At 30.8% G+C, this 21,696-nt stretch overlaps 3 protein-coding genes across 3 annotated transcripts; all 3 read right to left on the minus strand.

Annotated features, from left to right (window-relative positions):
• Positions 1–3,503: 3,503 nt before the first annotated feature.
• LOC135150344 (homeobox-leucine zipper protein HDG3-like) lies at positions 3,504–4,854 on the minus strand. Its single transcript, XM_064086613.1, has 3 exons — positions 4,655–4,854; positions 4,233–4,350; positions 3,504–3,725 (listed from the first exon to the last, which is right to left on the minus strand). Exons 1-3 carry the CDS (start codon positions 4,852–4,854, stop codon positions 3,504–3,506), a joined length of 540 nt encoding a protein of 179 aa, XP_063942683.1.
• A 1,199-nt stretch (positions 4,855–6,053) lies between these two features.
• Positions 6,054–10,041, minus strand: LOC135150352 (homeobox-leucine zipper protein ROC1-like). The gene is made up of 5 exons (XM_064086618.1): positions 9,802–10,041; positions 7,087–7,391; positions 6,713–6,830; positions 6,345–6,518; positions 6,054–6,194 (listed from the first exon to the last, which is right to left on the minus strand). Exons 1-5 carry the CDS (start codon positions 10,039–10,041, stop codon positions 6,054–6,056), a joined length of 978 nt encoding a protein of 325 aa, XP_063942688.1.
• Positions 10,042–11,086: 1,045 nt separating this feature from the next.
• LOC135150357 (homeobox-leucine zipper protein ROC2-like) lies at positions 11,087–12,497 on the minus strand. The gene is made up of 3 exons (XM_064086622.1): positions 12,298–12,497; positions 11,876–11,993; positions 11,087–11,368 (listed from the first exon to the last, which is right to left on the minus strand). The coding sequence occupies exons 1-3, from the start codon at positions 12,495–12,497 to the stop codon at positions 11,087–11,089; spliced, it is 600 nt and encodes a 199-aa protein (XP_063942692.1).
• Positions 12,498–21,696: the final 9,199 nt, after the last annotated feature.

Here is a 21,696-nt window from a genome sequence, read left to right on the forward strand (position 1 = left end):
ACAAAATGATTAAATCTTTAACAATGGATTCGATCTGTATAGCAGACAACAAGTAAATTAAGAAATCTAAGAATATGCATCTTTTGGAGAGACGGATTACTTCATTCCAATTATGTCTAAAATCATGAAATTGAAGAGAAATTTCTTTTAAAAATCAATAGAGCTTCTTCTCTTCTAAAAATGATACAATCTCTTAGTTTCATAGAAATAAATTATTAGAGAACAAAGAACAAGAAAATGAAATGAAAATAAAACTTTTAGATGATATACCTTTTAACAAAGCACGTAATGAAAATTGAAGACGACGATAAATAAAACTTAGAGCTTTCAAGAGAAACAGAACAATACAATGACGCCCTTCATTTGTATGTATATATAAAAGAGAAAGAACATTCTAGATAATTTCTAATATTTGTTAATGATATATATTCAACTCTTCCTTATTTCTTTTTTGTACATGTAATAAATTCTTTTGAATTATTATTTTGGAATATTCTAATTTTTATATTAAAATTTTGAATATTCACATGTAGAAATTTTATTCCTCACAATATAGGACATATTATTGGATGAAATATTTTTGAATAAAATATATCAATATAATCACTTGGTTTAAAAGTTAGAAAAGTGTTGTCAAGATTATAATTGTGGAGTTAATATAATGGGTTTAAAAGTTGTGACTTTAAGAAAAATGATTCTTTTATTATTATTTTACTCTTTTTAATACATCCGTGATCAGAGTGTTGTATGACCAATTACAACTTTGATATTTTTAAACCTAACATAAAATATATATTAAAATTAATATATTTTAATTGTAATCACTAAGATATATACCGTAAAAAAAAGTTTATAATATATGTTTATTATCATAAACTAATCAAAGTAACAAATTTATTATAATAATTTTTATTTTAATAAGGTAAAACATATTTATAATATATATTTATGTAAAATATCAAAAAGCATATTTGTGCGGGTAGTTTTTAGAAATGAGTGGGTAGGGGTTGAAATTTTACGAGGGAGGTCGGGAGATTGGGGATAAAAATATGACTTCACAAATCTCTCCTCTCAACTTATTTTTCCTCTCAATGAATTGAAATTGAATATCATGTAGTTGAATTTAAAGGGTTCATGTCCAATTAGGTTAGAGCAACACTTTCAAGGTTCAACTAAGTGATTTGGGCTCCATTTAGCTTGTAATAATATATTAGTGTCCGTCAAAACTACTACAACCTGCATTAATGTCTTTTAAACTAACATAATATTGATAATGATGTTTGTATTCTTACAAAACAATTTTGGTTTTAATATATATATATATATCTTTGAACTTCAACATTTCTCAATAAATTCTTCCACATATACTAGTAAATCCTCCCATGAGGCATGCTTTCTTCACAATAGCTAGAACCCGAAAGTGCACATGAACTATGTACCTATTTCAAGCATTTTTATCATGCGGAAATGAGAGGTTTGCTCGGTTATGAGATAATTGGGAGGTGTAATGTTGTAATGCCGGTTATGAGATAATTGGGAGGTGTAATGTTGTAATGCTATAGGGATAGTCTGACCACGTAAAAGGTATGCTAAAATTGATTTTTGCATCTCTAGCTGAAATGTAATTTAAAAAATCAAGAAGAAAAATCAAGATAACACATTTTTTTAAATTGAGAATAATATAGTCATCTCACAAGTGAGATTTACGGTCAACATAATGAGCACCAAATTAATATTTTTAATTTATTGCTAATCATACCTTCTCTTTTAGATGGACATTTTCTGTTTTAGGCTGTTTTCTTCGTCCGTAAAAGAGCCACTACATTTGTGGAACCCTGCTTCTCTTCTCAAGGCCTCACAATGTTCAATTTCGGATCGAAGCATTGAATTCTCATATAAAAGAGCGACCTTTTTCTCGTATTCACTTTGATTCCAGAAAAATTTAATAGGTGAATTTGATAGGGCAAAGGTGGAGACTACATATCATGTAAATAGATAACGAACAACATCCCAAAATAACATATAGAGGCATGTGTTACAAGCTAAATTATATTATTAGTGCCAACTATAAAATACCATGCAACATTTTAAATAGTATTAAACAAAAGCACCAATAATACCTTTAGTTGAGTGTGCTTATTTTGAAACCAGAACCTAACCTGAGGGGCATCACCAGAAGAAACATCAAGAGAAAGACCTTCAGTACCGGCAGCCGCAACAAGAGCATCAACACCATCACTAGCTGCGGCAGCAGCAAGAAGAGCAGCAACACCATCAATAGAAGCAGCACCAACACCCCCCATAACCACCAGATCGGCCTGGGGCCGCACCAGACCCTCCTGTTTCCCTTTTGTTTTGCTCCATTTCAATCTCTACAACTCCACATATCTCTCCTCTCATCTTATCTCTCCTCTCAATGAATTGGAATTGTATATGTGGCTGAATTTAAAGGGTTCGTGTCGAATTAGCTAGGTTGGAGCAACACTTCCAAGGGTTCAACTAAGTGGATTTTTGCTCCATTTAGCTTGTAATTATATATGAGCGTCGGTCACAACAACTACAACCCGCATTTATGTCCCATTATGAGGTAAAAATTCTCTTGCATCTCCAATTCAAACTCAAACCAAATATTTTATTTTCCTTAAATCTTGGCACACTCTAGGTTTTTCTTGAGAAAAACCCCACACCTTCCTTTTCTTGAAACTTACATTTAAATATGGTATTCTTGAGTGCTCTAAAGTTACATAATAAAAACTAGGAGTGATGGATTTATACACTAGCACATGCACTCATTACAAAATTTCCTAAACAAGCTCATGAGAGAATGCACTACCGTTTTATGTATTGGTTAAATAGTAAATTGTGACTTGAACCATAATATATTTTCTGTTAAACTGTCTTGTTCATCTTCATCCGGTTCATTGATCTTTTAGTAAGCTTCACGTTTGTATTGTTGCTTTGCCACATGTATATTCCTAATTTAAAAAAGAGGATTTTTTATTTTATTTTTTGCATTTTGTGGGTTGTTAATGTCTATAAAAGTGCCGAGTGGGCTTGAATTTTACTTTAGCATCGAATGTCTTTCTCTCAATTCACTTTCATATCAAATCTTTTTATTGCCGGCTACTTAGTTAGGCCTACTAGTTTGTTATGTTGTCATAGGTGCACTCATATCATTATTTCAAGCTGTTGAAGAAAAAATGATCATGTGTCTTGTTCATGGCATTAGTGACAAGAAGACAATTGGTGCTAGAACATTAGTTAAGGTCATTTCTAGCCGTTGAATTCGTTTGAGTATGTTATCATTTTAATTATCCTCTCCTTCTATTTTACAAATTCTGCATTACGTCCAAGTATAGATTTCTTTTTCTAAACTAATATAATATTCAAATAGCTCGTGAGCATTGATCTCGGTATAAAATTCTTCAACCAACTACAACAATTCTCATTTTAAAATATATTGATAATGATGTTTGTATTCTTCCAAAGCAATTTTTGTATAACTATATATCTTTGAACTTCAACATATGTCGGTAAATTCTTCCACATATGCGAGTAAATCCTCCCACATCAGGCATTCTTTCTTCACAATTGCTAGAACGTGGAGATGAGAGATTTGCTCGGTTCTTAGATAATTCCGAGGTGTACTGTTGTAATGCTTCAGGGATGTTTTGCAGAGTCTGACCACGGAAAAGGTCGGCTAAAATTGATTTTTTCATCTCTAGCTGAAATGTAATTTAAAAAATTAAGAAGAAAAATCAAGAAATCACAATTTTTTAAATCGAGAATAATATAGTCATCTCACAAGTGAAATTTACCCTCAACATAATGAGCATAAAATTAATATTTTTAAATTATGAAGCTAATCATACCTCCTCTTTTAAACGGATATTTTCTGCTCTTAGGTTGCTTCTTGGTCTGTAAAAGAGCCACTACATTTGTGGCACCTACTTCTTCTCAAGGCCTCGGTACAATGTTGAATTTAAGCTCAATGCATTGAATTCTCGGACAAAAGAGCGACCTTTTTCTCGTGTTCACTTTGATTCTAGAAAATTTTAATAAGTGAATTTGATAGGACAAAGGGGGAGACAAAATATCATGTAAATAGATAAGAAACAACATCCCCAAATAACATATTGAGGCATGTGTTACCGGATAAATTATATCATTAATACGAACCATAAAATATCAAATATAGAACAGTAATAATTAAACAAAAACACCATTAATACCTTTAGTTGAGTGCGCTTGTTTTGGAACCAGAACTTAACCTGAGTGGGGTCTAACCCTGAGCTCATTGCAAGGTCATTTCTTTGGTTCTGGTCAGGGTGTGGATAGTCCTTTAAGTAGCTATTTTTAAAAACAAAGAAAACAAAATTTAGGTCATTGTCTAAAAATATGAGAAGAAAATGGCATCAAGTTGTCCTCGGAATCCACTACCAAGCAATCTCTTCACTGTCTTCAGTACTTATATGCAAAAATATAATATATACACTAATTGGTGAGTTACTGAGAACAAAGGAGAGGAACTATATATCTTAACATACAAATGAATTGAACTTTCAGATGCTACAATGGAATAGGGAAGACCATGAGTATATAAAAAATGTATGACATTTGGTATATAACAAATGAGGGAGTAAGAAAGTCTTACATTTCCATTGCATTGATTTGCTCCTGATTGTGGCGATAGTTCCTCCTTTTCTTCCCTCTAGCAGACTGCGAAGTGCCAGCAGGAGGAAGACCTTCAGTATCGGCAGCAGCAAGAAGAGAATCAACACCATCACTAACTGCGGCAGCAGCAAGAAGATCGCAGCAACACTTGACTTGTCGAACACTCAGTTTCCTATCCATATAAATGACATGTCAATTCCGCTCCTCTCCTACAAACTTTACTGAAATTATAGAGTCCTCTAAATCGTAATTTGAATTTCCTAAATAAGAGAACTCGACAAGAATATTTGACTTTATGACAAGCTTAAGAATGCAGTACAGGAAAAGAATGTGGTACTGAAATCTTGTTAACAACTCTACTTTCTTGTATGGAGCTTTAGCATTTGGAAGGCTAAACAGACTTTTCAAAATGTAGTAGTATTGACTTCTCGACATCTTACGTAGAATTTTTAGAACTCCAAAAATTCATGGAACTTCAACTTTATTCTTCGTTCTTTAATGGCATGTTCCAGATGATCTTCTTCTGGAGAATTTCTTTGTTGTAGTCAAGCCATTATGAAGAAAAAATTACTCGAGTAGGGTCTTTAACTATTTTGATTACAAATCTACTACATAATCCTAAGTACATAGTCATGGACAAATACAACTGCTTATGGTTGTCAATGTGACTTAGTCCATGCATGCTTTGTCTAACATATCACAACTCACTCCCCTGAACACCACAATGGAATGGGGTTTTTAGAAGCACAAATTGCATCTTGTTGAACATGTTATCAACGATGATGAGTCATGCATGTTGATCTTTTAATTAGTTTCTGTGTTTACATCTTGGAAATATTAACATATTGTTGTGTTCAATGTTCATTAGACAATAAGTGATGAAGTCCTAATTTCAAAAATATGATTGCTTTTCTTTTTTGCATTTTATGTGTTGTTAATGTCACTAAAAGTGCCGAGTGGGCTTGAAGTTTACTTTAGTCGGTTTATCCTCTCCTTCTATTTTACACATTCTGCATCACATCCAAGTATAGACTGCTTCTCTAAACTAATATTATATTCAAATAGCTACTTGTTTGCATTAATCTGGGTATAAAATTCTTCAACTAACTAAAACAACTCTCATTTAAAAATATATTGAAAACAATGTTTGTATTCTTCCAAAGAAATTTTTGTATAAATATATGTCTTTGAACTTCAACATATGTCAATAAATTCTTCGACATATACTACTAAATCCTCCCACATCAGGCATGCTTTCTTCACAATGGTTAGAACGTGAAAGTGCGCATAAATTCCTGACATGTTAAATATAGTCTTTTTAGGAGAAAAAAATAGCCTACCAATATTGGATGTTAATGAAAATAAACTATGTACCTATTTCAAGCATTTTTATGATGCGGAAATGAGAGGTTTGCTCCGTTCTGAGATAACTCGGAGGTGTATTGTTGTAATTCTTTTGGGAGGTCTTGCGGATTCTGACCGTGCAAAAGGTTTGCTAAAATTGATTTTCGCATCTCTAGCTGAAATGTAATTTAAAAAATTAAGAGAAAGAAAATCAAGATAACACGATTTGTTAATTTAAGAATAATATAGTCATCTCACAAGTGAGATTTATGGTCAACTTAATGAGCATAAAATTAATATTTTTTAATTTGTGAAGCTAATCATACCTCTTCTTTTAAACGGATATTTTCTCTTCTTAGATTGTTTTCTTGGTCCATTAAACTGCCACTACATTCATGGCACCTACTTCTTCTCAAGGCCTCGGTAGAATGTTGAATTTCAGCTCGAAGCATTGAATTCTCCGAGAGAAGAGCGACCTTTTTCTCGTGTTCACTTTGATTCTAGAAAAATTTAACAGGTGAATTTGATAGGTCAAAGGCGGAGACAAAATATATATCATCGAAATAGATATGAAAAAACATCCCATAATAACATATAGAGGCATGTGTGTTACAAGCTAAATTATATTATTAGTACGAACCATAAAATACCAACATATAGAACAGTAATAAACAAAAACACCATTAATTAATACCTTTAGTTGAGTGCGCTTGTTTTGGAACCAGAACTTAACTTGAGTGGGATCTAAGCCTAAGCTCATTGCAAGGTCATTTCTTTGGTTCTGGTCAGGGTGTGGATGGTCCTTGAAGTAGCTATATTTAAAACAAAGAACACAAAATTTAGGGCATTGTCTAAATATGAGAATAAAATGGCATGTCTTCAGTACTTATATGCAAAAATATAATATATACACTAATTGGTGAGTAACTGAGAACAAAGGAGAAGAACTATTTTAACATACAAATGAATTGAACTTTCAGATGCTACAATGGACTAGGGGAGAACATGAGTATATAAAATATGTATGACATTTGGTATATAATAAATGAGGGAGTAAGAAAGTCTTACATTTCCATTGCATTGATTTGCTCCTGATTGTGGCGATAGTTCCTCCTTTTATTCCCTCCAGCAGACTGGGAAGAGCCTGCAGCAGGAGCAAGACCTTGAGTATCGGCAGCAGCAAGAAGTGCGTCAACACCATCACTAACTGCGGCAGCAGCAAGAAGTGCATCAACACCATCACTAACTGCGGCAGCAGCAAGAAGTGCCTCAACACCATCACTAACTGCGGCAGCAGCAAGAAGTGCATCAACACCATCAATAGCACCAAACCCTCCTGTTTCCCTTTTGTTTTGCTCCATTTCAATCTGTCCCTTTGACCAGATATATTAGTTAGCTGTGTGCCTAAATGGGCAACCCACATCTGTGTCTTTGTAAGTATACACTCAAATCAAATTCACAAAAGAAATACAGATAACACATAAACAAAACTAGCAAAACTTCACCAGAGTATTAGTTTAGTAAGCTGTAAGGGTTATTGTCTAATACAATTAATATCAAATGTAACCGTGCAAATATTATGAGCACACAATTAACAATCAAATATAATATATGTCAACGATGGTGCACAAAATGATTAAATCTTTAACAATGGATTCGATCTGTATAGCAGACAACAAGTAAATTAAGAAATCTAAGAATATGCATCTTTTGGAGAGACGGATTACTTCATTCCAATTATGTCTAAAATCATGAAATTGAAGAGAAATTTCTTTTAAAAATCAATAGAGCTTCTTCTCTTCTAAAAATGATACAATCTCTTAGTTTCATAGAAATAAATTATTAGAGAACAAAGAACAAGAAAATGAAATGAAAATAAAACTTTTAGATGATATACCTTTTAACAAAGCACGTAATGAAAATTGAAGACGACGATAAATAAAACTTAGAGCTTTCAAGAGAAACAGAACAATACAATGACGCCCTTCATTTGTATGTATATATAAAAGAGAAAGAACATTCTAGATAATTTCTAATATTTGTTAATGATATATATTCAACTCTTCCTTATTTCTTTTTTGTACATGTAATAAATTCTTTTGAATTATTATTTTGGAATATTCTAATTTTTATATTAAAATTTTGAATATTCACATGTAGAAATTTTATTCATCACAATATAGGACATCTTATTGGATGAAATATTTTTGAATAAAATATATCAATATAATCACTTGGTTTAAAAGTTAGAAAAGTGTTGTCAAGATTATAATTGTGGAGTTAATATAATGGGTTTAAAAGTTGTGACTTTAAGAAAAATGATTCTTTTATTATTATTTTACTCTTTTTAATACATCCGTGATCAGAGTGTTGTATGACCAATTACAGCTTTGATATTTTTAAACCTAACATAAAATATATATTAAAATTAATATATTTTAATTGTAATCACTAAGATATATACCGTAAAAAAAAGTTTATAATATATGTTTATTATCATAAACTAATCAAAGTAACAAATTTATTATAATAATTTTTATTTTAATAAGGTAAAACATATTTATAATATATATTTATGTAAAATATCAAAAGCATATTTGTGCGGGTAGTTTTTAGAAATGAGTGGGTAGGGGTTGAAATTTTACGAGGGAGGTCGGGAGATTGGGGATAAAAATATGACTTCACAAATCTCTCCTCTCAACTTATTTTTCCTCTCAATGAATTGAAATTGAATATCATGTAGTTGAATTTAAAGGGTTCATGTCCAATTAGGTTAGAGCAACACTTTCAAGGTTCAACTAAGTGATTTGGGCTCCATTTAGCTTGTAATAATATATTAGTGTCCGTCAAAACTACTACAACCTGCATTTATGTCTTTTAAACTAACATAATATTGATAATGATGTTTGTATTCTTACAAAACAATTTTGGTTTTAATATATATATATATCTTTGAACTTCAACATTTCTCAATAAATTCTTCCACATATACTAGTAAATCCTCCCATGAGGCATGCTTTCTTCACAATAGCTAGAACCCGAAAGTGCACATGAACTATGTACCTATTTCAAGCATTTTTATCATGCGGAAATGAGAGGTTTGCTCGGTTATGAGATAATTGGGAGGTGTAATGTTGTAATGCCGGTTATGAGATAATTGGGAGGTGTAATGTTGTAATGCTATAGGGATAGTCTGACCACGTAAAAGGTATGCTAAAATTGATTTTTGCATCTCTAGCTGAAATGTAATTTAAAAAATCAAGAAGAAAAATCAAGATAACACATTTTTTTAAATTGTGAATAATATAGTCATCTCACAAGTGAGATTTACGGTCAACATAATGAGCACCAAATTAATATTTTTAATTTATTGCTAATCATACCTTCTCTTTTAGATGGACATTTTCTGTTTTAGGCTGTTTTCTTCGTCCGTAAAAGAGCCACTACATTTGTGGAACCCTGCTTCTCTTCTCAAGGCCTCACAATGTTCAATTTCGGATCGAAGCATTGAATTCTCATATAAAAGAGCGACCTTTTTCTCGTATTCACTTTGATTCCAGAAAAATTTAATAGGTGAATTTGATAGGGCAAAGGTGGAGACTACATATCATGTAAATAGATAACGAACAACATCCCAAAATAACATATAGAGGCATGTGTTACAAGCTAAATTATATTATTAGTGCCAACTATAAAATACCATGCAACATTTTAAATAGTATTAAACAAAAGCACCAATAATACCTTTAGTTGAGTGTGCTTATTTTGAAACCAGAACCTAACCTGAGGGGCATCACCAGAAGAAACATCAAGAGAAAGACCTTCAGTACCGGCAGCAGCAACAAGAGCATCAACACCATCACTAGCTGCGGCAGCAGCAAGAAGAGCAGCAACACCATCAATAGAAGCAGCACCAACACCCCCATAACCACCAGATCGGCCTGGGGCCGCACCAGACCCTCCTGTTTCCCTTTTGTTTTGCTCCATTTCAATCTCTACAACTCCACATATCTCTCCTCTCATCTTATCTCTCCTCTCAATGAATTGGAATTGTATATGTGGCTGAATTTAAAGGGTTCGTGTCGAATTAGCTAGGTTGGAGCAACACTTCCAAGGGTTCAACTAAGTGGATTTTTGCTCCATTTAGCTTGTAATTATATATGAGCGTCGGTCACAACAACTACAACCCGCATTTATGTCCCATTATGAGGTAAAAATTCTCTTGCATCTCCAATTCAAACTCAAACCAAATATTTTATTTTCCTTAAATCTTGGCACACTCTAGGTTTTTCTTGAGAAAAACCCCACACCTTCCTTTTCTTGAAACTTACATTTAAATATGGTATTCTTGAGTGCTCTAAAGTTACATAATAAAAACTAGGAGTGATGGATTTATACACTAGCACATGCACTCATTACAAAATTTCCTAAACAAGCTCATGAGAGAATGCACTACCGTTTTATGTATTGGTTAAATAGTAAATTGTGACTTGAACCATAATATATTTTCTGTTAAACTGTCTTGTTCATCTTCATCCGGTTCATTGATCTTTTAGTAAGCTTCACGTTTGTATTGTTGCTTTGCCACATGTATATTCCTAATTTAAAAAAGAGGATTTTTTATTTTATTTTTTGCATTTTGTGGGTTGTTAATGTCTATAAAAGTGCCGAGTGGGCTTGAATTTTACTTTAGCATCGAATGTCTTTCTCTCAATTCACTTTCATATCAAATCTTTTTATTGCCGGCTACTTAGTTAGGCCTACTAGTTTGTTATGTTGTCATAGGTGCACTCATATCATTATTTCAAGCTGTTGAAGAAAAAATGATCATGTGTCTTGTTCATGGCATTAGTGACAAGAAGACAATTGGTGCTAGAACATTAGTTAAGGTCATTTCTAGCCGTTGAATTCGTTTGAGTATGTTATCATTTTAATTATCCTCTCCTTCTATTTTACAAATTCTGCATTACGTCCAAGTATAGATTTCTTTTTCTAAACTAATATAATATTCAAATAGCTCGTGAGCATTGATCTCGGTATAAAATTCTTCAACCAACTACAACAATTCTCATTTTAAAATATATTGATAATGATGTTTGTATTCTTCCAAAGCAATTTTTGTATAACTATATATATCTTTGAACTTCAACATATGTCGGTAAATTCTTCCACATATGCGAGTAAATCCTCCCACATCAGGCATTCTTTCTTCACAATTGCTAGAACGTGGAGATGAGAGATTTGCTCGGTTCTTAGATAATTCCGAGGTGTACTGTTGTAATGCTTCAGGGATGTTTTGCAGAGTCTGACCACGGAAAAGGTCGGCTAAAATTGATTTTTTCATCTCTAGCTGAAATGTAATTTAAAAAATTAAGAAGAAAAATCAAGAAATCACAATTTTTTAAATCGAGAATAATATAGTCATCTCACAAGTGAAATTTACCCTCAACATAATGAGCATAAAATTAATATTTTTAAATTATGAAGCTAATCATACCTCCTCTTTTAAACGGATATTTTCTGCTCTTAGGTTGCTTCTTGGTCTGTAAAAGAGCCACTACATTTGTGGCACCTACTTCTTCTCAAGGCCTCGGTACAATGTTGAATTTAAGCTCAATGCATTGAATTCTCGGACAAAAGAGCGACCTTTTTCTCGTGTTCACTTTGATTCTAGAAAATTTTAATAAGTGAATTTGATAGGACAAAGGGGGAGACAAAATATCATGTAAATAGATAAGAAACAACATCCCCAAATAACATATTGAGGCATGTGTTACCGGATAAATTATATCATTAATACGAACCATAAAATATCAAATATAGAACAGTAATAATTAAACAAAAACACCATTAATACCTTTAGTTGAGTGCGCTTGTTTTGGAACCAGAACTTAACCTGAGTGGGGTCTAACCCTGAGCTCATTGCAAGGTCATTTCTTTGGTTCTGGTCAGGGTGTGGATAGTCCTTTAAGTAGCTATTTTTAAAAACAAAGAAAACAAAATTTAGGTCATTGTCTAAAAATATGAGAAGAAAATGGCATCAAGTTGTCCTCGGAATCCACTACCAAGCAATCTCTTCACTGTCTTCAGTACTTATATGCAAAAATATAATATATACACTAATTGGTGAGTTACTGAGAACAAAGGAGAGGAACTATATATCTTAACATACAAATGAATTGAACTTTCAGATGCTACAATGGAATAGGGAAGACCATGAGTATATAAAAAATGTATGACATTTGGTATATAACAAATGAGGGAGTAAGAAAGTCTTACATTTCCATTGCATTGATTTGCTCCTGATTGTGGCGATAGTTCCTCCTTTTCTTCCCTCTAGCAGACTGCGAAGTGCCAGCAGGAGGAAGACCTTCAGTATCGGCAGCAGCAAGAAGAGAATCAACACCATCACTAACTGCGGCAGCAGCAAGAAGATCGCAGCAACACTTGACTTGTCGAACACTCAGTTTCCTATCCATATAAATGACATGTCAATTCCGCTCCTCTCCTACAAACTTTACTGAAATTATAGAGTCCTCTAAATCGTAATTTGAATTTCCTAAATAAGAGAACTCGACAAGAATATTTGACTTTATGACAAGCTTAAGAATGCAGTACAGGAAAAGAATGTGGTACTGAAATCTTGTTAACAACTCTACTTTCTTGTATGGAGCTTTAGCATTTGGAAGGCTAAACAGACTTTTCAAAATGTAGTAGTATTGATGACTTCTCGACATCTTACGTAGAATTTTTAGAACTCCAAAAATTCATGGAACTTCAACTTTATTCTTCGTTCTTTAATGGCATGTTCCAGATGATCTTCTTCTGGAGAATTTCTTTGTAGTGTCAAGCCATTATGAAGAAAAAATTACTCGAGTAGGGTCTTTAACTATTTTGATTACAAATCTACTACATAATCCTAAGTACATAGTCATGGACAAATACAACTGCTTATGGTTGTCAATGTGACTTAGTCCATGCATGCTTTGTCTAACATATCACAACTCACTCCCCTGAACACCACAATGGAATGGGGTTTTTAGAAGCAGAAATTGCATCTTGTTGAACATGTTATCAACGATGATGAGTCATGCATGTTGATCTTTTAATTAGTTTCTGTGTTTACATCTTGGAAATATTAACATATTGTTGTGTTCAATGTTCATTAGACAATAAGTGATGAAGTCCTAATTTCAAAAATATGATTGCTTTTCTTTTTTGCATTTTATGTGTTGTTAATGTCACTAAAAGTGCCGAGTGGGCTTGAAGTTTACTTTAGTCGGTTTATCCTCTCCTTCTATTTTACACATTCTGCATCACATCCAAGTATAGACTGTTTCTCTAAACTAATATTATATTCAAATAGCTACTTGTGAGCATTAATCTGGGTATAAAATTCTTCAACTAACTAAAACAACTCTCATTTAAAAATATATTGAAAACAATGTTTGTATTCTTCCAAAGAAATTTTTGTATAAATATATGTCTTTGAACTTCAACATATGTCAATAAATTCTTCGACATATACTACTAAATCCTCCCACATCAGGCATGCTTTCTTCACAATGGTTAGAACGTGAAAGTGCGCATAAATTCCTGACATGTTAAATATAGTCTTTTTAGGAGAAAAAAATAGCCTACCAATATTGGATGTTAATGAAAATAAACTATGTACCTATTTCAAGCATTTTTATGATGCGGAAATGAGAGGTTTGCTCCGTTCTGAGATAACTCGGAGGTGTATTGTTGTAATTCTTTTGGGAGGTCTTGCGGATTCTGACCGTGCAAAAGGTTTGCTAAAATTGATTTTCGCATCTCTAGCTGAAATGTAATTTAAAAAATTAAGAGAAAGAAAATCAAGATAACACGATTTGTTAATTTAAGAATAATATAGTCATCTCACAAGTGAGATTTATGGTCAACTTAATGAGCATAAAATTAATATTTTTTAATTTGTGAAGCTAATCATACCTCTTCTTTTAAACGGATATTTTCTCTTCTTAGATTGTTTTCTTGGTCCATTAAACTGCCACTACATTCATGGCACCTACTTCTTCTCAAGGCCTCGGTAGAATGTTGAATTTCAGCTCGAAGCATTGAATTCTCCGAGAGAAGAGCGACCTTTTTCTCGTGTTCACTTTGATTCTAGAAAAATTTAACAGGTGAATTTGATAGGTCAAAGGCGGAGACAAAATATATATCATCGAAATAGATATGAAAAAACATCCCATAATAACATATAGAGGCATGTGTGTTAAAATACCAACATATAGAACAGTAATAAACAAAAACACCATTAATACCTTTAGTTGAGTGCGCTTGTTTTGGAACCAGAACTTAACTTGAGTGGGATCTAAGCCTAAGCTCATTGCAAGGTCATTTCTTTGGTTCTGGTCAGGGTGTGGATGGTCCTTGAAGTACCTATTTCAAGCATTTTTATCATGCGGAAACGAGAGATTTGCTCGGTTATGAGATAATTGAGAGTTGTAATGTAGGGATGTTTTGCTGAGTCTGACCACGTAAAAGGTAAGCTAAAATTGATTTTTGCATCTCTAGCTTAAATGTAATTTAAAAAATCAAGAAAAAAAATCAAGATAACACATTTTTTTAAATTGAGAATAATATAGTCATCTCACAAGTGAGATTTACGGTCAACATAATGAGCACCAAATTAATATTTTTAATTTATTGCTAATCATACCTTCTCTTTTAGATGGACATTTTCTGTTTTAGGCTGTTTTCTTCGTCCGTAAAAGAGCCACTACATTTGTGGAACCCTGCTTCTCTTCTCAAGGCCTCACAATGTTCAATTTCGGATCGAAGCATTGAATTCTCATATAAAAGAGCGACCTTTTTCTCGTATTCACTTTGATTCCAGAAAAATTTAATAGGTGAATTTGATAGGGCAAAGGTGGAGACTACATATCATGTAAATAGATAACGAACAACATCCCAAAATAACATATAGAGGCATGTGTTACAAACTAAATTATATTATTAGTGCCAACTATAAAATACCATGCAACATTTTAAATAGTAATAAACAAAAGCACCAATAATACCTTTAGTTGAGTGTGCTTATTTTGAAACCAGAACTTAACGTGAGGGGCATCACCACAAGAAACATCAAGAGAAAGACCTTCAGTATCGGCAGCAGCAACAAGAGCATCAACACCATCACTAGCTGCTGCGGCAGAAGAGCAGCAACACCATCAATAGAAGCAGCACCATAACCGCCATAACCACCAGCTCGGCCTGGGGCCGCACCAAACCCTCCTGTTTCCCTTTTGTTTTGCTCCATTTTAATCTCTACAACTCCACATATCTCTCCTCTCATCTTATCTCTCCTCTCAATGAATTGGAATTGAATATGTGGCTGAATTTAAAGGGTTCATGTCGAATTAGGTTGGAGCAACACTTCCAAGGGTTCAACTAAGTGGATTTTGGCTCCAAATAATACATTAGCTTCGGTCACAACAACTACAACCCGCATTTATGTTACATTATTTCCCACACCATATCTATATACTTCTTAAAGCATGAGTCATTTTTTAAGGCTGATATGGTAATTTCACATGCTCTTGGATCAACCCATTAAGCTCTGGATCGACCCAGCATCTTCCTCATTCAAATTAACACTATGAAAAGATATTTTGGATCTTTATTTGACCCGACCCGGATAATACTGGATATGCACCATGTTCATACCATATCAGTAGCGCAGCATTGAATGCAATCCCTTCGATCAAGCCACTCATTACGAGCTCATTCAAATCATATCAAGATCATCATATTAAGATCAGAATTTAAAAATAGCATTAATCACACATCCTTGAATCGTGCCACTAATCACGACGTCAGTTTAGATTTAAGCTTTGCTACTTATTTGCATATGATATTCTTATTAGATCAAAGCAGATTAGTTGGATTTCACATTCGAAATCATTCTTTCTTCCACGCATGTAATCGCGACGAGTATGTTTTCTTGCTTGGCTTTCGAACTGATTTGTGTTCTCGGTCGGATTTTGGTGTAGTACTACTGATCTTGGCTTTCTTTACACATTAATTTCTCTATCCACGGATTTTGCTTTGCGCTTATTTACTATATTGTATAATCAAATTGTACTTATCTTGCACAAATCGCGTTGATCCGTGTATGCATCAGGTAGTATCCGTCAAAGTCCTTTTGCGACGATGCTTCGACAAAGGATGATGTTTCGAAGTCAAAAAGAAAATAACACCATTGGCCGTGAAATGAGTCTGCACTATTTCCATCTTAATTTACAATATTTGCTACATTGTGTATATTTGTTCATTCTATTATTTTTGAACGGGTTCTGAAGTTTGTTGTTTGAACGCTGCAGGTACCATAATCAGTACATGATTTTGTATTTAACGTGTTTGATAATTTGCTACAGAGAAAAGCTGAGAGATCCGTCCTCACGATTTCTATTGATTTCATGTTCCAGGAATTTGAGAAAAGGTTCGAACACTTTAGTGCAAATGAAAGATTTGTTTTGTGATATAGAAATTGGGATTATTTTTTGAACATCATTTTTAACTCTTCGTGTTGGGATTTGTGTTGTGCAAAAAGTAATCTTAGTGTTTTGTTTTTTAATTCTTCTGGATTCAATTTATTTTGATTTTGTATAGATGACATGATAATTTGTAATTAATTTTTTTAATTTTTTTGCATAATTTCCTTTCGTATTGATAGTGATTATGATGATGCATATATGTCCTCCACTGTATTTATTGAGCCTATTTTTGTTATTGAGTTTTCCTTACAACTGTTGAACAGAGATGATTCGTCTTGACCACCATCGGATGCTCATCGTGTGAAGATTTGTATTCACTTTTTCTCAACATCTGCTTCATTGATCTAGACTTTTTGTTAACTTTTTATCATGTGCCATTGTTTTTTGACAAGAGACACAGAGAATGAATATGACGCAATTTCCGTCCAGATACATGAATCTAGCCTGCTACAACTCATATGTAAATAGGGAAAAGTAGTCAAAATATATTTGATTTTCAATGATTTTGGCATTTATTATTACAATCCTTTTTTGTATAATATGTAGTGGTTTCGATATTCAGTATATTCAATTTTCAAATCTTGATTTTTTGTTATAATTTCGAATTAATGGAGTCTTTTTTCACTCCACAATTTTAGCTCTTAATAACGAAGTTTTTATATATTAGATTTTTAAATATTCGGATACATGGATCTAGACTTTTTAACACCACAATTTTAGCTCTTGATAATAAAGTTTTTATGTATTAATTTTTTTTATATTTTCCGATACATACGTATACACTACTATAACTCATAGCAAGTAAGAAAACATAGTCAAATATAATTTGATTTCCACTTATTTTAGCATTTATTACTACAATATTTTTTCGTATAATTTGTGTGGTTTCTATTTTCACTATATTCAATTTTCAAATCGACGTTTTGTTATAATTTCCGATTAACAAAGTATTTCTTCACTCCACAATTTTAACTCTTGATAAGGAAGTTTCTATATATTAGACTTTTTAAATTTTCAGATACAGGAATCTAGCCTGCTGTAACTTATATGTAAATAAGGAAACATAATCAAAATTTATTCGATTTTCAATGATTTTGGCATTTATTATTACAATCCATTTTTGTATAAAATATAGTGGCTTCCATATACATTAACAATTCAATAAGCAAATCAATACTTTTTGTTATAATTTCAAATTAATTGAGTCTTTTCTCTCTCCATAATTTCAGCTCTTGATAAGGAAGTTTTCATATACAAAGATTTTTCAAACTTTCGATACATGGATCTGGATTGCTATAGCTTATATGCGAATAGAGAAGTCAAACTTCATTTGATTTCCACTGTTATGACATTCATTATTACAATACGTTTTTGTTTAATTTATGCGGTGTCCATGTTTATTATATTCAATTTTAAAATCAAGATTTTTTTGTTATAATTGCATTATTAATAGAGTATCTTTTCACTCCACAATTTTAGCTCTCGATAAGTAAGTTTTTATATATTTGACTTTTCAAGCCTGCTATAACTCATATGTAAATAAAGAAAGGCAGTCAATGTTTATTTGCTTTTCGCTAATTTTGACATTTATTATTACAATCCTTTTTTCTAATATATGTACTAGTTTCCATATTCATCACATTCAAGTTTCAAATCTAGATTTTTTATATATAATTTCATATCAATGCAACACCTTTTAACTCCACAATTTTAGTTCTTGATGATGAAGTGTTTATAAATTAGATTTTTAAAATTTCCAAATATATGGATCTAGCAATCTATAATTCATATGCAAATAAGAAAACGTAATCAAACTTAATTTAATTATCACTAATTTTAGCATATATTACTACAATGTTTTTTCGTATAATTTATGCAGTTTCCATTTCACCACATTCAATTTTCAAATTAAGACTTTCAGTTATGGTTTTCGAATAACAAAGAATTTTTTCATTCAACAATTTTAACTTTTAATTATGAAGTTTTATATATTAGATAAAAAAAAACAAAAATCATACTCGTGTGCGTAGCACTGGCCAAAATGCTATGAGTATATATTTATTTATATATTAATCTGATAAATGAGCATATTAGAAGTTTAAATAACTTAACAATAAAAAATTTTACATACAGTAAATTATACAAATTATTATTTAATAGTATATCTATAAACTTATAAATTTTTAACTATACAAATATTGATTTAATAATAAATCTATAAACTTATAAATTTTTATTCCAAACATAAAAAATTATTATTATATTAAATATTTGGTTATATTAATGATACTAATGAAAAGTATATTCCGTTATAAAAACAATACAGAATCTATTCCATTATAAATATTTATCACGTATATCTTCTTATTATAAATTTTAAATATAGACAATAATTGTAGCATATAATTTTAGTAATGTAACTGAATTATGATCACATATGTATTCCTTTATTGATATATTCCTTCAAGGTTAGTTATTCCTTAACTTATCAATCAATTTTTATTAAGAACGGGAGAAAACTCTTTTATCAGCATATTCACCTTACTTTTATAATTAAGTAATGGATGGAAGCTTTATAATCTGCATAATCAGGTTAAGTTTAAACTTATTTCTATTTCTAAATACAAAGATTTATATAGTCTGCGTCGTTATAATTTCTGTTGCGTGATTTTATTTTTTTTCAATCGAATCGTATATATTATCTTTAACATTTACAACGTACTGATCGTCAATAACATAACACGATTATTTTGACTCTTACGTGCATTGCATTTCATAACTCATATCTCATATCATATTATTTGTTAATAAAAAATGTATAGCTTAACCATATAAAAAAAACAAAAAATCATACCCATGTGCGTAACACGGGCCAAAAGCTATGAGCATATTTTTATTTAAATAACTTAACAATAAATTTTCTTACATACAATCAATTATAATTTTTTGTTATTTTATTTAAAATACGAGGGGTCGCAGTTAGCCAACCCCAAAATTTTTTAATTATATAGTGATTACTATTTTCATGTCTTTTATAAATATTTTAGTAAAAATTATCAAATATTTTTATTTATTTTAACTATACAAATAATGATTTAATAATAGATCTATAAACTTATAATTTTTTATTCCAAACATAAAAAATTATTATTATATTAAATATTTGGTTATATTGATGATACTAATGAAAAGTATATTCTATTATAAAGATAATACAGAATCTATTCCATTATAAATATTTATCACATTTATCTTCTTATTATAAAATTTAAATATAGACAATGATTGTAGCATATAATTTCAGTAATATAACTGAATTATGATCACATATGTATTCCTTTATTGATGAAGTCCTTCAAGGTTAGTTAATCCTTAACTTATTTATCAAATTTTATCAAGGAAGGGAGGGAATCCTTTTATCAGCATATTCACCTTAATTTTATAATTAAGGAATGGATGGAAGCTTTATAATCTGCATAATCAGGTTAAGTTTAAAATTATTTCTGTTTCAAAATACAAAGATTTATATTGTCTGCGTCGTTATAATTTCTGTTGCGTGATTTTTTTTTTTAATCGAATCATATATATTATCTCTCATTTACAACGTACTGATCGCCAACAATATAAAACGATTATTTTGACTCTTACATACGTTGCCTTTCATAACTTATATCTCATATCATATTGTTTGTTAATGAAAAAATGCATAGCTTAACTATAAAAAAACAAAAAATCATACCTATTTGCGTAGCACGGGCCAAAATTCTATGAGGATATTTTCATTTAAATAACTTAACAATAAATTTTTTTACATACAATTAATTATAATTTTTTGTTATTTTATTTAAGATACGAGGGGTCGCCGTTAGGCGACATCGAGAAATTTTAATTATACAGTCATTACTATTTTCATGTCTTTTATAAATATTTTGGTAAAAATTACCAAATATTTTTATTTTAACTATATAAATAATAATTTAATAATTGATCTATAAACTTATAAATTTCTATTCCAAACATCAAAAATTTATTATTATATTAAATATTTGGTTATATTAATGATGTTAATGCAAAGTATATTCCGTTATAAAAACAATACATAATCTATTTCATTATAAATATTTATCACGTATATCTTCTTATTATAAATTTTAAAGATAGGCAATAATTGTAGGATGGTATTCCTTTATTGATGTATTCTCGCAAGGTTAGTTATTCCTTAACTTATTTATCAATTTTATTTAAGGAAGGTAGGAAACTCTATTATCAGCATATTCACCTTAATTTTATAATTAAGGAATGGATGGAAAGTTTATAATCTGCATAATAGGGTTAAGTTTAAAATTATTTCTGTTTCTAAATAGTCTGCGTCTTTATAATTCTTGTTGCGTGATTTTATTGTTTTTCAATCGAATCATATATATTATCTTCAACATTTACAGAGTACTGATCGCCAATAACATAACACGATTATTTTGACTCTTATATGCGTTACCTTTCGTAACTTATATCTCATATCATATTGTTTGTTAATAAAAAATGTATAGCTTACCTAGATAAAAAAACAAAAAATCATACCCATGTGCTTAGCACGGGCCAAAATGCTATGAGCATATTTTCATCTAAATAACTTAATAATAAATTTTTTTACATACAATTAATTATAATTTTTTGTTATTTTATTTAAGATACAAGGGGTCGCCGTTAGGCGAACCCCGAGAAATTTTAATTATATAGTCATTACTATTTTCATGTCTTTTATAAATATTTTAGAAAAAATTACTTAATATTTTTTTTATTATTTTATCTATACAAATAATGATTTAATAATAGATCTATAAACTTTTATTCAAAACATTATAAATTATCATTTTATTAAATATTTGGTTATATTAATGATACTAATGAAAATCTATCCCGTTATAAAAACAATACGGAAACTGTTTTATTAAAAATATTTATCACGTATATCTGCTTATTATCAATTTTAAATATAGTCAATAATTGTAGCATATAATTTTAGTAATGTAATTGAATTATGACTGCTATGTATTTCTTTATTGATGTATTCGTTTAAGGTTAATTATTTCTTAATCAATTTATTAATATTAATTAAGGAAGGAGGAGACTCTAGCGTCAG

The sequence above is a fragment of the Daucus carota genome, chromosome 1 (assembly GCF_001625215.2).
Source record: "Daucus carota subsp. sativus chromosome 1, DH1 v3.0, whole genome shotgun sequence".
NCBI lineage: Eukaryota > Viridiplantae > Streptophyta > Magnoliopsida > Apiales > Apiaceae > Daucus > Daucus carota.

Coding starts and splice junctions, on each gene's coding strand:
- LOC135150344 (XM_064086613.1), bottom strand. CDS start 4,854: ATGGATAGGAAACTGAGTGTTCGACAAGTCAAGTGTTGCTGCGATCTT. Junction 4,351..4,654: donor CAAATCAATGCAATGGAAAT/GTAAGACTTTCT, acceptor TTTTAAAAATAG/CTACTTAAAGGACTATCCAC. Junction 3,726..4,232: donor ACAAGCGCACTCAACTAAAG/GTATTAATGGTG, acceptor ATTACATTTCAG/CTAGAGATGAAAAAATCAAT.
- LOC135150352 (XM_064086618.1), bottom strand. CDS start 10,041: ATGAGAGGAGAGATATGTGGAGTTGTAGAGATTGAAATGGAGCAAAAC. Junction 7,392..9,801: donor CTTCTGGTGATGCCCCTCAG/GTTAGGTTCTGG, acceptor ATCTGGTCAAAG/GGACAGATTGAAATGGAGCA. Junction 6,519..6,712: donor ACAAGCGCACTCAACTAAAG/GTATTAATTAAT, acceptor AAATTTTTCTAG/AATCAAAGTGAACACGAGAA.
- LOC135150357 (XM_064086622.1), bottom strand. CDS start 12,497: ATGGATAGGAAACTGAGTGTTCGACAAGTCAAGTGTTGCTGCGATCTT. Junction 11,994..12,297: donor CAAATCAATGCAATGGAAAT/GTAAGACTTTCT, acceptor TTTTAAAAATAG/CTACTTAAAGGACTATCCAC. Junction 11,369..11,875: donor ACAAGCGCACTCAACTAAAG/GTATTAATGGTG, acceptor ATTACATTTCAG/CTAGAGATGAAAAAATCAAT.